The sequence below is a fragment of the Heloderma suspectum genome, chromosome 3, assembly GCF_057233095.1.
Source record: "Heloderma suspectum isolate Gila_16-S chromosome 3, 16-S_ref, whole genome shotgun sequence".
NCBI lineage: Eukaryota > Metazoa > Chordata > Lepidosauria > Squamata > Helodermatidae > Heloderma > Heloderma suspectum.
Window position 1 is genome coordinate 34,890,531 of NC_139460.1, and position 14,703 is coordinate 34,905,233.

At 43.2% G+C, this 14,703-nt stretch overlaps 1 protein-coding gene across 2 annotated transcripts in view; it reads right to left on the bottom strand.

The window, feature by feature from the left end:
* Positions 1-202: 202 nt before the first annotated feature.
* Positions 203-14,703, bottom strand: part of MTMR6 (myotubularin related protein 6) — a 29,774-nt gene continuing 15,273 nt past the window's right edge. For both annotated transcript variants that reach the window (XM_084842894.1, XM_084842893.1), the window contains 10 exons: positions 11,688-11,816; positions 10,697-10,831; positions 8,986-9,118; positions 8,667-8,776; positions 7,228-7,353; positions 6,333-6,382; positions 4,724-4,924; positions 3,723-3,857; positions 3,513-3,639; positions 203-2,614 (listed from right to left, as the gene is read on the bottom strand). In XM_084842894.1, the coding sequence (XP_084699020.1) occupies positions 2,354-2,614; positions 3,513-3,639; positions 3,723-3,857; positions 4,724-4,924; positions 6,333-6,382; positions 7,228-7,353; positions 8,667-8,776; positions 8,986-9,118; positions 10,697-10,831; positions 11,688-11,816 (1,407 nt within the window). In that variant the 3' untranslated portion in view covers positions 203-2,353. The remainder of the gene's footprint in view (positions 2,615-3,512; positions 3,640-3,722; positions 3,858-4,723; positions 4,925-6,332; positions 6,383-7,227; positions 7,354-8,666; positions 8,777-8,985; positions 9,119-10,696; positions 10,832-11,687; positions 11,817-14,703) is intronic.

The following is a 14,703-nucleotide window of genomic DNA, read 5'->3' on the forward strand; positions in this document are numbered from 1 at the left end:
TTATTTAAAAATAAAAAATAAGCTCAGGTAAAGCTGTCAGCATCATTTCTAGTTTGGCACTAAAACATCCATATGACAATGCTTGTACTTCTGTTATTCATGTGTCTGGTTTAAAAAGGCAAATCTATAGCTCCACAGCAAGTTTGATATGCAGCCACCCATAGGTTAATTTAACAATATAAAAACATCACAAGAGACAAGTGTGATACAACATTCAGTCTTGTATTTTCAGTGTTTCAGATAACATAGGCGATTATTCATCCATAGCAGAAAACTAGAGGGAGAAACAACCAGAAGGCACGTATTTCTCTGCCCTCGTACCTTCCAAAAGTCAGTGTCAATGTAAAATCCACACTATGCCTAAAATGGCAAAAAACATGAGAACATACAGTTACGCAGGGTTTACTGCAATGAATGCTGGATCCCCCTTTCCCCTCCCAGCCAACTTCTGTGGACAAGAATATTTACCAAGACAATGTCAACAAACAGAAGCCTTTAGCTTGCTCCCTCTTTAAACATGTCATAAAGCACAATTGGTAATCCCTTAAAATACTCTGGCTAAGCCCCTGCCCCCCCTTACAACTTTGACAGTTCCGTTCGATTATGACCCGCATTGCCCTTATTAAAGCCTGGATCCCAACTAGGGCAGAGGGAGACATGGCCAGCTGTGTCAAGTTTTGTGTGGTGTGTTGGCAGTTTTTGATCAAACAGCCGTCAGGGATTACAGCGAGTCTAAACTAATTTTCACTTGGAGCCAAATAAGCATTTGATCCCTCAGGTACAAATTAGCCAACCATACCATCTAGGGAGCTTAATACCCCCAAGACATGCACGTTTATAATCTCAAGCTCTCAAAGCTCATTTCCTTTCCTTCATTTGGACAATAAAAACAAATTTGGAATAGAAAAAAGAGGCAGGATCACACAATCAAAAGCAAATCCATTCTCGTTTCTGGTGAAGCAGAAACAAAGACATTAGGGACACATTGGATTTTCCTGTACACGATGCACAGTATATCCCTACTAACCACGTCTTCTTGTTATCTAGAGATCAGTTTGATCCCAGGTGGTATACTGTATCCAGAGGATGTGAATATTAACGGGTTTTCAAAGCAAATGGCTTTAGAGAAGCTGTAGCCAGCTGGCCTGTAAACCTGGTGTTTATTACTCCCTCAATTCCAAAGCAAAAATGGTTGCCTCCTTAGTAATTCAAGGGAACTTATTTGCAGATTTGATTAAATGTAGTGTTTGTACTAGTTAAAAGTGAGCTGCATTTTCTGTTCTTTTTTTTAAGCTGCTTCTTTAACAGATTTGCAAAATGAACATGATCTTGTAGACCATTACATGTGTGTTCAAAACTATAAAAACAGGTGCTGCTCCTAGAATGGTACTTTGCTTGTTTGTTTTTGATGACCAAACTATTTTATGTGCAGTTGCCAAATCTGCAAAGTCTGAAAAAACAGTCTGACACACAGTTTTTGTTTAGTACCAGTTCTGTTTTGAACACACAGCCTGAAACATTTTAGTTCCTTTCATGGGTACACATAGATTGCAAGTCTTATCACATACGTTGCCTTTCAACTAGACAGATAAAGAATTTTACAGAAGATTCACCATGTCTAGGATGCTATTTTGATCCCTTAACTATCCAAGTAACCAATTTTCCTGATTTTTATAAAAAGACATTTAAAGAAGAGAGACTGGAATTCTAGTGACTGGTGCAAACTAATATGCCCATAGATAAAATCTACTGAGCATCTGTCTCTCATATCTGAAATCCTCATGGATTTTGAAGGAAATTAATTTCAAAAAGGCATTGTGCACACTCTGGGGTACCTCAGAGTCTATTGCTCTCAAAGAAAAAAGCAGAATGAAAAATGTAAAGACAGTTATTTCTAATTTGATATACAGTACTTTCAATGGCATTTGAGATGTCAGAATATAGCAACAAGCAACAGATTAAATAGGAGCACGCATACACTGTACATATATACTTTCAGTGGTCCCCGTTAAGTAGTCTGTTATGTCCAAGACGTCCATCTTCAGAGACCATTAACCATTTGGCAACAGACACATTAAATAACATTGAGTTATCTAGTGCAAACTATCATTTGTTACATTAAACCACTTCCTTTCCTTAGTTCTTTAAGCCACAAAAGGTTAACTAAGCTCTCCACATTTCTTCCAATATTGTTAAATTCAATTGCTTCTCACAAAAATTTCCTGAACCACTAGTGTGCTGTTCTAAGTCTACGTTAGTGAGGCTCTCCATTACACAAATCAGTTTTTGGTCATGCTCCTGGAGACCAGGCTCACAATGCCCCATCTTGAATTTCAGTCTTTTCAGGAGACATTTAACATGTCATTCTTGCCACTCCATACTCCAGACTGACAACATTAGGCTCTGCCTTGGAGAGCTCTTCCATGTACTCGCTGTACCGGTTGTCTGCTGTGTTGGAGCCCTCTATCGTTCGAATACAATCATTCCCACACAAGAGAGGCTGCTCTTTCTTAAAGCACTGGGATGTTTTAAGGACTGGTGACGCAGGATGAACAGACCGCAAAGATTCCTTGGTGAAGGCTGTATCCTGTTCCTTCTTTACATGCCCTAGTTTCTGGGATTTAATGGAACAATTCAAAGTTAGTTGCTTCTTAACACTTTCCTTTTCTACCCGTCCAGGTCCTGATGAACGGTTGTTCACACCCAGTCCCTGAACCACAGGACTCCTCATCTTCCCAGTGAACATAAGAAGCTGCCTTACAACAAGTCTAACCATGTGTTTATCTAGCACAGTACAGTCTATTCTGATTGGCAGTGGATCCCTGGGTCTCAGATGGAAGTCTTTCCCAGCCTGCTACCAGACATCACTTTAACTGGAGAAACCAGGGAGTGGGCCTGGGACCTTCGGTACGCAAATATCATGCTATACCACTGAACTATTGTCCCCTCTACTGTCAGTCACTGCCAGTGGCACCTCTTGCCTCCCTGTAGCATCAGGTCCTTTATCTTACTTGCATCTTCTGTTGCTCAGGAGCAACAGCAGTGCAGGCATCAAGGCCGTGCCTAGGGGGACTCGTTGCCCATCTGCTGCTGTAGCCAGCACCCCTCGCTCTCTAGGGTTAGCAATTAGTAATGCTGGCCCTAGAGACTAATCCTACAAACAATTAGAAGCTCAGCTTCAATACCAAGTCATACTATCCAAAGGAACTGACATGTATGGCAAGTGAATTAAAAGCTGAATGTAAAAGTGTCCTGTAAGTCTCCCTTTAGGGCAATCTCCTCTCCTTGTTCTAATCTATTTGTGTGAATGTATTCTTGAATGGGCCAGGAGGTAGAGTGCTAACCTTCTCTTAACAAATATGAAAGCTCCCAATGTTCACAAAAGCAATGCAAAGAAAATACCATTTAAAAAGGAATGTATAGGGATGAAGTCCCAATTTTGGTAACTTTTTAAAAGGAAAGCAGAGCTGTGCTGGGGACAGAAATAAAATTAGTTATTTGCTGTTACTCACAGCTTCCAGTTCCTTAATGTCTTTCTCCAGTAGTTTATTTTGCTCACTCATGTTCATGACATGGCTGAGTACAGATTGCCTGGGATGCATTGTGTGATCAAACTGATGATACATGTTTCTCCAAAACCTGAATGCAACAACCATAATATTATTTAGATACAAGGTTCTGATAGCTGGAGCATACAAAATAAAAATGTAATTAAAACTTACTTAAAATTAAAGGATACTGTGTCAGGCTCCAGAACCGTAAGCGACTCAGAAAAATTCTCATTGTAGACAGGGTTTAGATATTTCTCACGCTCATTCAGAAGGGAAGGCCACAGTGAATAAGTCTTCTCTTTCAGTCTTAAGGCAAGAAGAACTTAGAGTCAATCAGTGTCAGCAGCTAAAGAACTTTAGTACCGTATCTCACATGATGTGGGAGATCTATGATAAGAAAGCAGCCATGGGGGAGATGGGGCAGAATTGGATTACAGCTGTGGTGGTGGAGGAGAGGTTCTCTTTTAACCCGTCCGACCCAACACTGCTGTTTATTTTATTTATTTATTGTAGCTCTATACTGCCTTTCTGAAGCCAGCCAAGGTGGTTTACAAAACATTCAGAAAATAAAAAATAACCAAATAAAAACATAGTAAAACATTTTAAAAAAAACCTTACGAGCCACAACAATTTCAAAAGCCAAGTTAAAAAGGTATGTCTGGACCCCCTTCCAGAATACACAGAGAGTGTTTACCAAATTTAAGAGTGTAGAAAAAAGACAATACAATTTAGATACTTCCCCTCCCGCCACCCACTATGGAAAATAGCAGCTTGGGGTTGGAGATTTAAATAAGTGAAATGGCATACAGGGCAGGGTGGAGGGAGAGATATTGGAAGGAGAATGAGGTTCATGTAATCTTCTCTCTTACTAAAAGGCATACATTGCCAGGAAGATTTTGCATGTATTCAAGTTCTGAGAAATGGAAAAAATCTTTCCCTTATGTAGTTGCTGTATCAGTTTTTCCTCCATTAGAAAGCTGATCCTGAGCATCAGCTGTTATGAGAACCACTTGTTGCTTTGCAGTCCAGCAAAGCTTGCTCTCCACCACAGATCTTATCTGATGGCTTCATATTTAATAACTCCATGGGGAGACTCCCTGACTCCTCTTGCTGGGAAAGAGCAGAGAGAGTTTAGTTCTGTGTAACAAACCGCTGGTAGTAAGAAGCCTTACTTGAGTTCTTCTCGTTCTTTTTGGCAGTTTCCAATGAAGTTTCCAAACTGGCATGAATGGACGTGTTCATGGATCTGAAGGAGAAAAGCCTCATTGTACTCAAAGGCTTGTGGAAACTGCTCCATCAGGTGCCAGACACTTTCTAAAAATTGGATGAAGACTGGTGAGATTTCCTTGGGGTCACCATCCAGTTGGCCACACCTATAAATTATATTCCATGTTAATGATTAAGACAGAATCCCATGTTTTTTCACCATACTGTATGGAATCATTAGCGAAGCAGCCTCACTTGATACATGTATATATTGGGCCAAGAAGAAATACATTAGAACTTCAATTTTTCATTTTCACCAAAATAAAAATAGCTGCTACAAAAGCACTTCAGGATTACATGACGAAATACTGGGCAAGACTAATCCTGGGTAGTTACAGGATTGTAATACAGTCCAGATAGCTCCTTCTGCTTTCATATGTTCAGTTTGGTCTCATCTATGTGACAATGGTTGGAGATCACAAAGAAAACGAAATTACTGGCTTACTTGGAATTACTTGATCCAAAGAGCTTACTTTACACATGCCCAATGGGCGTTTTGCCTTTTCTTTTAACAGTACGTTCTTATTCCATTTAAGACACTGCTTGTTGGAAGTCCCTCCTCGTTTCAAAAGCAGTTTGTCATGTGGCAGGGGGCATGTGTGGTGGTGAAACGGACATCTAGTTGAAACACACAAGCCCACAGCCTCCTTCGGCACATGGAACTAGCTGTGCAGTTTCTGGACCCTGGCTGCTGTATTGCTGTATTATCATATATCTGAGAAATATATGCCGAACTGAGGAAACCCCACATATAAAAATAAATAAAATGGGAAACGTGAAATTGAGATCTTTGGGAAGAAGGCCAGATTTTTAGATCTAATCACTGGAACCACATATGCACACGTATATATGCATATGCAAGCTTAAGACATACACATAGGGCAGTATCCAATCTGATGCTACCACTAATGTAAATGACGTTGTGCTAGCAGAAACAACCCCTAGCGCAACACCGACAGCATCTGCTGGAGCAACAGGTTTCCCTGGAAAACCCATTGCACCAGCCAATGCTATTGGTGTTGCACTAGAGGTAGCTTATGCTAGTGCAATGTCATTTACACTAGTGGCAGTGTCGCACTGGACACTGCCCATAATTCGGACAGAGAGAAAGAGAGAGAGAAAAAGAAACCACATGAGCATGACTTGCAGCTCATCCCTTGGTCCTAAGTTAACTAGCGACACTTCAAGACACAGGATAGGTGCCAAGAACCAGGAGAGGGCTCTGCAGGGTCCAAGGGAACTAATATTTTCTGAACACTTTGGGTCGGGTAGTTCAATAAGAAACAGGGAAAACAGAAATTCAGAGGCTGTGTCAGCTCTGTGGTCATTTCGTGGACTTAGTAAAGTCTTGAGGTCTATCCAAGACAGGGAAAATACTCCTTCTTGGCTAAAAGCAGAGATGTCTCTATAAGCTGACAAATATGCAGACCTGTCAGTGAAATATTAATTTAACATGATAAAGTACAATACATAAACAATTCAAACACACAGCATCTTTGAAGCAAAAGTCCCTACCTGTCTGAAAATTTGTGTCCAAAAGCGATCCAATCTTTCTCAACCAAAACCTAGGAGAAAACAAAACCTTAGCTGTTCATCTACGTTTATGCTGTAGGCTTTAGTTTAGATAATATTTATGTATTTATTTATTTTATTGCATTTATATCCCACCTTTTTTCCTCTTGCAAGGAACCCAAGGCGGCTTACATTCTCCTCCTCCTCCTCCCCATTTTATCCTCACAACAACAACCCTGTGAGGTAAGTTGGCTGAGAGTCTGTGACTGGCCTAACGTCACCCAGTGAGCTTCCATGGTTGAGCTGGGACTAGAACCTGGATCTCCCAGTTCCCAGTCCAGCACTCTAGCCACTACACCATGCTGGGTCTTCCCCAGGACAGAGTTCTCAGTTCAGATTTCTTGGCTTGGTTGTTCAAAACATCAGAGCAGGTCACAGAGGAGTCCTAACTCAACTATATATCTATTAGATTTAAATCTAGTGTCAGAGTCACAAAAGACATAGCACTGATTCAGCCAATGTGTTTAGTATTTAAAGGAGGAATCAAGTCAGCATTTTCCAGGACAGCGGGGCCTCTATTTCACACTCACTGAGGAATTACTAAGTGGTTGATTTCCCTTAAATGCTTAAGCTGTTATTGAAATTCAGCATTATTTTAAAGTGCCAGTACATGCTGCATCCTGTCTCCTACTAATTTAAGTTTTATCTGAATTGGGGTCTTCCCCATATATAGAAAGATGTTTTTATCCCTATTTTTAATAAGACGACCAAACTCCAGTCTAATCTGCAACATTCATTCCAAAAGATGTATCACTTTGTGCAACCCCAAGTTGTTCAAAGTAACTCTGTTTTAACAAGTGCCAACTAAAAAGCAACTCAGTTTGCTTTGAGTACCCACCATGAATCCTTTGATTGTCCTGTAAAATGGATCCAACAACAAAGACCCCAGGGAACACACTTGAGATGTCCGGTCCCAGCCATCAGAGCAATGTACTAACACGCTTGCACACTCAAGAGCTATGGCCTGTGAAAAGGATAACAAGGACTTACTAATCCCTGTAGATCACAGGGAGGAAAATCAAACTCAGGGGTTCAGTTTGATTTAGATGCACAGCCTGGTCTAGTTTTAGCAACAGCCTTTGAGCATCACTTGCTGGTGCACACAGTTGCCCTGATACATCAAGAGATACCCTCACTTGGATCTGCTCTAACAGTGCAATAGGTTGCTGCTCTACGGTGCATTTACAGCTGATTGCGTGAGGAGGTAAGAACATAAAAACGTAAGAAGAGCCCTGCTGGATCAGACCAAGAGTCCATCTAGTCCAGCATTCTGTTCACACAGCGGCCAACCAGCTGCCCATGGGAAACCCACAAGCAGAGGATGAGTGCAACAGCACTTGCCCGCTCATATTCCCAGCAACTGGTGCCCATAGGCATACTGCCTCTGATACTGGATGTAGCATTTAGCTGTCAGGACTAGTAGTCATTGATAGCCTTCTCCTCCAGAAATTTGTCCAATCCCCTTTTAAAACCATCCAAAGTGGTGGCCATCACTAGGTAAAAGTCACTCAGTCCACTCACTCTTCCCCTCCTAATGCCAAAAGGTGATCAGCACTGAAGCTGATGATATTGGCCATATTTGGAACGTAGGAGGCTGCCTTATACCAGGTCTGACTGTTGATGTAAGCCCAGTGTTGTTTGCTCTGACTGGAAGCAGAAATCCAGGATCTTAAGCAGAGGCCTTTCACATCACTTGCTGCCTAATCCTTGCTTTAATTCAAGGTGCCAGCGATTGAACCCTGGGACCTTCTGCATGCAAAGCATCTGCTCTACTATTGAACTATAGTCCTGCCCCGCATAGCGGAGAGCGGGGGACTCCATAAACATGACAGCAGATTGCATCACCTCCTGCAGTTTTGATTGACTGATTGATTGCATTTATACCCCACCTTTTTTCCTCTTGCAAGGAACCCAAGGTGGCTTACATTATCCTCCTCCTCTCCATTTTATCCTCACAACAACAACCCTGTGAGGTGGGTTGGGCTGAGAGTCTGTGACTGGCCCAAAGCCACCCAGTGAGCTTCCATGGCCGAGTGGGGACTAGAACCCGGATCTCCCGGCTCCCAGTCCAACACTCTTGCCACTACACCACACAGTTCTCCGGATTTGAGGCCAGAAATTATTTCATTACTAAGACAGGAAGAACATTCTGTTGGGATATTGGTACTTTTGGTAACAAAGCCTGGAATGTAACGAAGCATGCTGAATGGAAGCTGAATTTACTAGGGTATAATATAGGTATCCACCATTCTCCACAAATTAAAGAATGCTAATTACTTTGGCTAAGAAGATAGCAGCATCCAAGACGGCTTTGATGTGTCGCAGCCATCCAGAACTCTCCAAACCAGACAGAAAATCGTTGACTGACAGGCCTCTTGTCCCACAGACTAAAATGGAAAGAAACTCCATGGTTAAACTCAGATAGTAACAGTTCTTTCTACAGGGTCCAAAAGTTACCCTCCTTTCAAAAAATGTGTCTGAAGAAGCAGTTTATTTTTGAAATTACAACCCCATTTTAAAGATGTATAAGAGTGATGGGGGGGCGGGGGAGAATCATCAAGTGATTTATACCAGTTAGGAGCACATACATGCATACCTTCCAAAAGCTTCTGCAGGCTGGACCTCATCACGTGGATGTTTTCAATACCAACAAACTGGAATCGAATATTGGAATAGTTGTCTTCATTTTCATAGCCTTTACCTGCAGCTCTGTTTGCCATTGCATTCAGCTTAAAGCAAGGAAGGCAAAGTAGTCACAATGTAGGAAAGAAAGCAATATTTAAATGATACATTCATGATGTGCATCCTGAACTGTGTGTACTTGAGAGTGAGGACGATTATGACCATTTGTTTACTGGGTTTCCAGACCATCTGCTTTTCTTGATGACCTCCTCCCTGCTATGCCAAGTCACTAATCACATTGAATCCCGATTCCCTACCAGGTAACATGCAGGTAATGTTACCAGGTGAGGAGGAAGTGCTAGAAGCCATCCTCCTCACCTTGTAACGTTAGACTGCATGTTATATAGTACAGGGAACCTGAACTGAAGCCACACATGCTGGATGATTGAGAGCAAGCACTGCCTAAGCCCAGGATACTACGGCCCAGAAGCAAAGACACACTTTAGGTGCCCTCAGGGGCTTGGGCAGCTTTCGTAGGATATTCATGACATCACACGAATGTAAACAGTGAACTTGTGACTATAGAAGTGTATTCCTGTTAAAAGTCTATGTTTATGCTGAGTATCTGTAGGGTGAGAATGGGATGAGTGACAGGAAGAATAGTGGATCTGCATGTGTGAATGGCTGAATGAGAGGGGGAGTGTGTGATATATAGGCTGCATACTGTGCTTGTGTGAGTCAGACAGAGTTTAGAACAGAGACAGAGATAGTGATCAGAGACAGGGAATTGATGTGTTAAGATTTTAGAACTGAGAGGGGTCTGTGGTGATTGTGAAGTGTTTGATTTAAGAGTGTGCTCTGATGTATGAGAGAACATACATTAATAGAACCATTAAGAGTTGCTTATTTACTGTTCAACAACTTATTTCCTATAATTAATAAAGTTTACTTGTTTCACCAAATCCTACACCTTCTGCTCTTGGCTATGTAAGGAGAAGGTAAATAGGTAATGAAGGAAACAATTCAGGTGATATTATAAACAGGTATGTCCTTGCAATTAGAGGACTGAGTGTGGGCTGGCCTTGAGCCTTAAAGGTCCTGGTAGGAGCGTGATTGTGTGTGGGGAAGGTGTTTCCTGCTTGGAGTGAGAAAGGTCTCAGAGAATGGGTATTCTCACTGGAAAGGGGCAGGAACATCACAGGTGGTGGCAGGAGTGGGATTTGAACCCACATCCCCAGAGAGACTGGAGCCTCAATCAACTCCCTTTTCCCTGCCCCACCCCCAACAGCAGTTCCCAATACCATAATTACAAACTGTTTTGAAAGTCTCTTCTGTTTCCAGACTGGGTTACTATGTAGAATGGAAGGTTGCTACTTTGAGAAACACCAGACCAAAGCCTCTTGGAGGCACAGAATTAGCTGTATAGTTCTTTGGATCTTGGCCAGGGACTTCGGTCAGATAACTCCTCCAAAAATGGAGTACGCAAATATTTGTGTACATGGGCACAAAAGCCACAGACATTCCATTACTGTTCTCAGGACACCAATCAAACTGAGTCCAAACAAAAACTGCAACCTAAGAATAAAGCACCATTGAGTCAACAGTAATCCCACCTTATTCCTTCCCATCTCAGAACGACAGTATCACCTAACACTGAAAATCAACTAGACAGGAAAGACACGTACTTTAGGCCTGGTGTCCATGACATACATATAGCTACTAGCAGGAGTGGCTTTACTGATTTCTTGCAACATCTGCTCATCCTCCAGACATCTGGCACTGAATCCTGAGAGAGGCTGACTACATCTGCAAATGGCAGCCTAGTGAGAAGACAGAGGGGGCAAATAGAAAAACAGGGTAACAGATCAAAAGAGCACTTCAGAGGACATAAATAGCAGGCCAAGATTTCAGTCCAGTTTTTAGTTCTCCAACAAGACAAAATGAAAACCAGAGCCATGATGCTCTGGACTCTGAACATGCAATACCTTCAGAAGAAAATCTAAACCCCAAAATGTTTTCAAGGGTTTATGGGTTGGAAACAAACACTCCCCCCCCCCCCGCAAACCTCTGGAACAAATTTTGAGGTCTCGGGGGGGGGGGGATTCTGAATTTCTACTGATGGGACTGAATTTCACCCATGGTTTCCACGGTTACACCCAGAGAGGCTGTGCCCAAATTTAGTGATAAAGCTGGACATCCAAGTTGACAGATTAGTTTCTTTAAAAAGGGATGCATACAGATTGCATTATAAACAGAGGTATATTTACAAATGTAGCTGACTCAGACCAGTTTCAGTGCCCAAGATACATTTGCCTGTTTTCTACGCACCATGCATTATATTAGCAAGTTATTAGGCATTAGTTATAGGTTCAACATCCCCCATTTGGGGGGGCAGGGGAGAGAATAAACTCTTGGAAGTCTTATTTTTTTCAACTAGTATGAATTGCTACACAAGACGCCAGGTTAGATTCTATTTCTGGATCTTTAACAAAATTAGTAGAGATACAGACACCAACTCAAGGAGGTCCTATCGTATTATTAAGTAACATGAGCATCCATTTTTGTCAAGCTACAATAGATCTAAGGACCTAATGTTACAATACTTACCCTCTTGTCTTTTCCTGTGTTGGAAAATAGCCTTTAGCCCACTTGCACTGAAAGGAAATCAGACTATACCTCATTATCTTTATGATAATATGACAGCACAGGGAATCTTCCTTTGCTTCGGAACTTAGAACTGCCAACAATTATGTGCTTGCTTGCAGTCCTGGGAACATAAAGTTCTCTGGGATATGTTTCACAGATCTGAGGGGGGAAAAGAAAAAAGATGTGTAAGAAACATCACACATTTAGGTATTGTGTGCAAGTGGAAGCCTGCACTGAAATCAGTGGGGCAGAGCTCAACCTGCATGCCAGAAAATGGCTGGATTGGGATAGCTATCTAGAAGGCTTCTGAATACAGGGACCTACACAGCTGCCTTATACAGAATCAGACTAATGGTCCATCTAATCCAGTATTGTTGACAATGACTAGCAGTGGCTCTCCAGGGCTTCAGGCAGAGTTCTTTCCCACCCACCCCCCACCCCCACTTGGAGATGCCAGGGATTGAACCTGGGATATGCAAAGCAGGTGCTGTACCACCGAGCTACAGCCCCTCAGGGCACTAGAAAAATGTCTTCAAGTGGACCACAGGACAACTTTAACGAGGGAATAGAATGCAGCTCCAAGTGCAGGAAGGTCCATGGTCTAAGCCATCTCTCTTATGGTTGATGGTAACACGGGAGAAGACGAACAGTGGTAGCAGAATAGCAACATTGAATAATGGGCTCAGGTTACAGGAAGCCAGATTCCGGCTGAGCATCAGGAAAAACTTCCTGACTGTTAGAGCAATACGACAATGGAGCCAATTACCTAGGGAGGTGGTGGGCTCTCCCACACTGGAGGCATTCAAAATGAATTATTATTATTATTATTATTATTATTATTATATTTATTTATATCCCGCCTTTTTTCCAATACTGGGACTCAAGGCGGCCTTACAATGTTAAAACAGCTACAATTAAAACCTATAAATAGAAATATAAATACAACTCTACAAAAGTTAAAAATATAATTAAATCATCAATATTAAAATTGTAAAAATATTATCACATTAAAAGACAACCAGAACAACAAAAATGGTATCCATACGTCACATTTTCCCAGGTCCAGACTAGTTATCCCCAAAGGTCTGCTGGAACAAAAAAGTTTTTGCATGCCTACGAAAACATATCAAGGAGGGTGCCACTCTCGCCTCCCTGGGAAGGGAGTTCCAGAGCCTTGGGGCAGCCACCGAGAAGGCCCTCTCCCGCGTTCCCACCAGACATGCCTGTGATGATGGCAGGATGGCGAGAAGGGCTTCCCCTGAAGATCTCAGGGCACGAGTAGGCTCATAAGGGAGAAAACGGTCTTTCAGATAACCTGGACCCGAGCCGTATAGGGCTTTATAGGACATAACCAGCACTTTGAATTGTGCCCGGAAACAGACTGGGAGCCACTGAAGCTGTTTTAACAGGGGAGTTGTATGCTCCCTGTAACCAGCCCCAGTCAGCAGTCTGGCCGCAGTTCTTTGAACCAGCTGAAGTTTCCGAACACTCTTCTGAGGCAGCCCCATGTAGAGCGCGTTACAGTAACCCAAACGGGATGTAACTAAGGCATGTGTCACTGTGGCCAAGTCAGACATCTCAAGGAACGGGCGCAGCTGGCTCACTAGCTTCAACTGTGCAAACGCACTCCTGGCCACTGGGCATCCAGGCTCAGGGCTGAATCCAGAAGTACACCCAAGCTGAGAACCTGTGTCTTCACGGGGAGTGTAACCCCATCCAGCACAAGCTGTATCCCTATTCCCTGATCCACCTTTCGACTGACCAGGAGCACCTCTGTCTTGTCTGGATTAAGCTTCAATTTGTTTGCCCTCATCCAGTCCATTACTGCCAACAGACACCGGTTCAGCACCCCAACAGCTTCCTTGGAATTAGATGGAAAGGAAAAGTAGAGTTGGGTGTCATCAGTGTACTGGTGACACCGAACCCCAAAACTCCGGACAACCTCCTCCAGTGGTTTCATGTATATGTTAAATAGCATGGGGGACAAAACAGAACCCTGAGGAACCCCACAAGCCAATGGCCAGGGAGCCGAACAGGAGCCCCCCAGCACCACCTTCTGGGTCCGCCCCTCCAAGAAGCACTGTAAAACAGTGCCTCCAAGTCCCATCCCAGCGAGGCGGCCCAGAAGGATACCATGGTTGATGGTATCGGAAGCCGCTGAGAGGTCCAGCAGAACCAACAGGGACACACTTCCCCTGTCTAGTTCCCGGCGTAGGTCATCCACCAAGGCGACCAAAGCTGTTTTTGTCCCATAACCGGGTCTGAAGCCAGATTGAAATGGATCTAGATAAACTGTCTCATCCAGGAATCTCCGGAGTTGGGAGGCCACCACGCGCTCCAATATCTTGCCCAGAAATGGAATATTGGAGACTGGCTGATAATTATCCAATATAGTGAGGTTCAGGGAGGGCTTTTTTTAACAAAGGTCTCACCACCGCCTCCTTCAAGCAGGCTGGAATTCTGCCTTGCCTAAGGGAGGCATTAACCACTCACCTTATCCACTCGGCCAGTCCACCTCTGGCTGCTTTTATGAGCCAGGAAGGGCAAGGATCTAGAACACACGTGGTGGCTCTCACCTCTCCAAGGATCCTGTCCACATCCTCAGGCTGTACAAATTGAAAAGTATCCAACAACACTGGACAAGCAGGGGCCAAAGTTACATCCACTAGGGTCTGTAGCAACTGTAGCGTCCAAGTCAGAGTGGATCCAGGTCAGTGCACTCATCCAGGATCAAGTCCTGGATAGCAGTTGTTTTACCATTCACTGACCTGGCATTCAGCAGCAGCAGTTTCAACCCAGGGGGTCTGTTGCCAGGGCCATCCAGGTTAGTTGAATTGGGGAACAGTTTAGGGACAGTCAACACCCTATTGTTACACACTCTGCCTTTAGAGTGTGACTGTCTCCCCTCTCAGTATCTCTCTCTGCCCTGTAGAACCGTAATGACCATTCCCTGGCTCACAACACCTCCCCCCTTCATTGGAAAACACATATTTAATGCAGGCAGTCCAGCAGGCCACACTGAGGCAAACAGTCCCCTTCCCTCCTT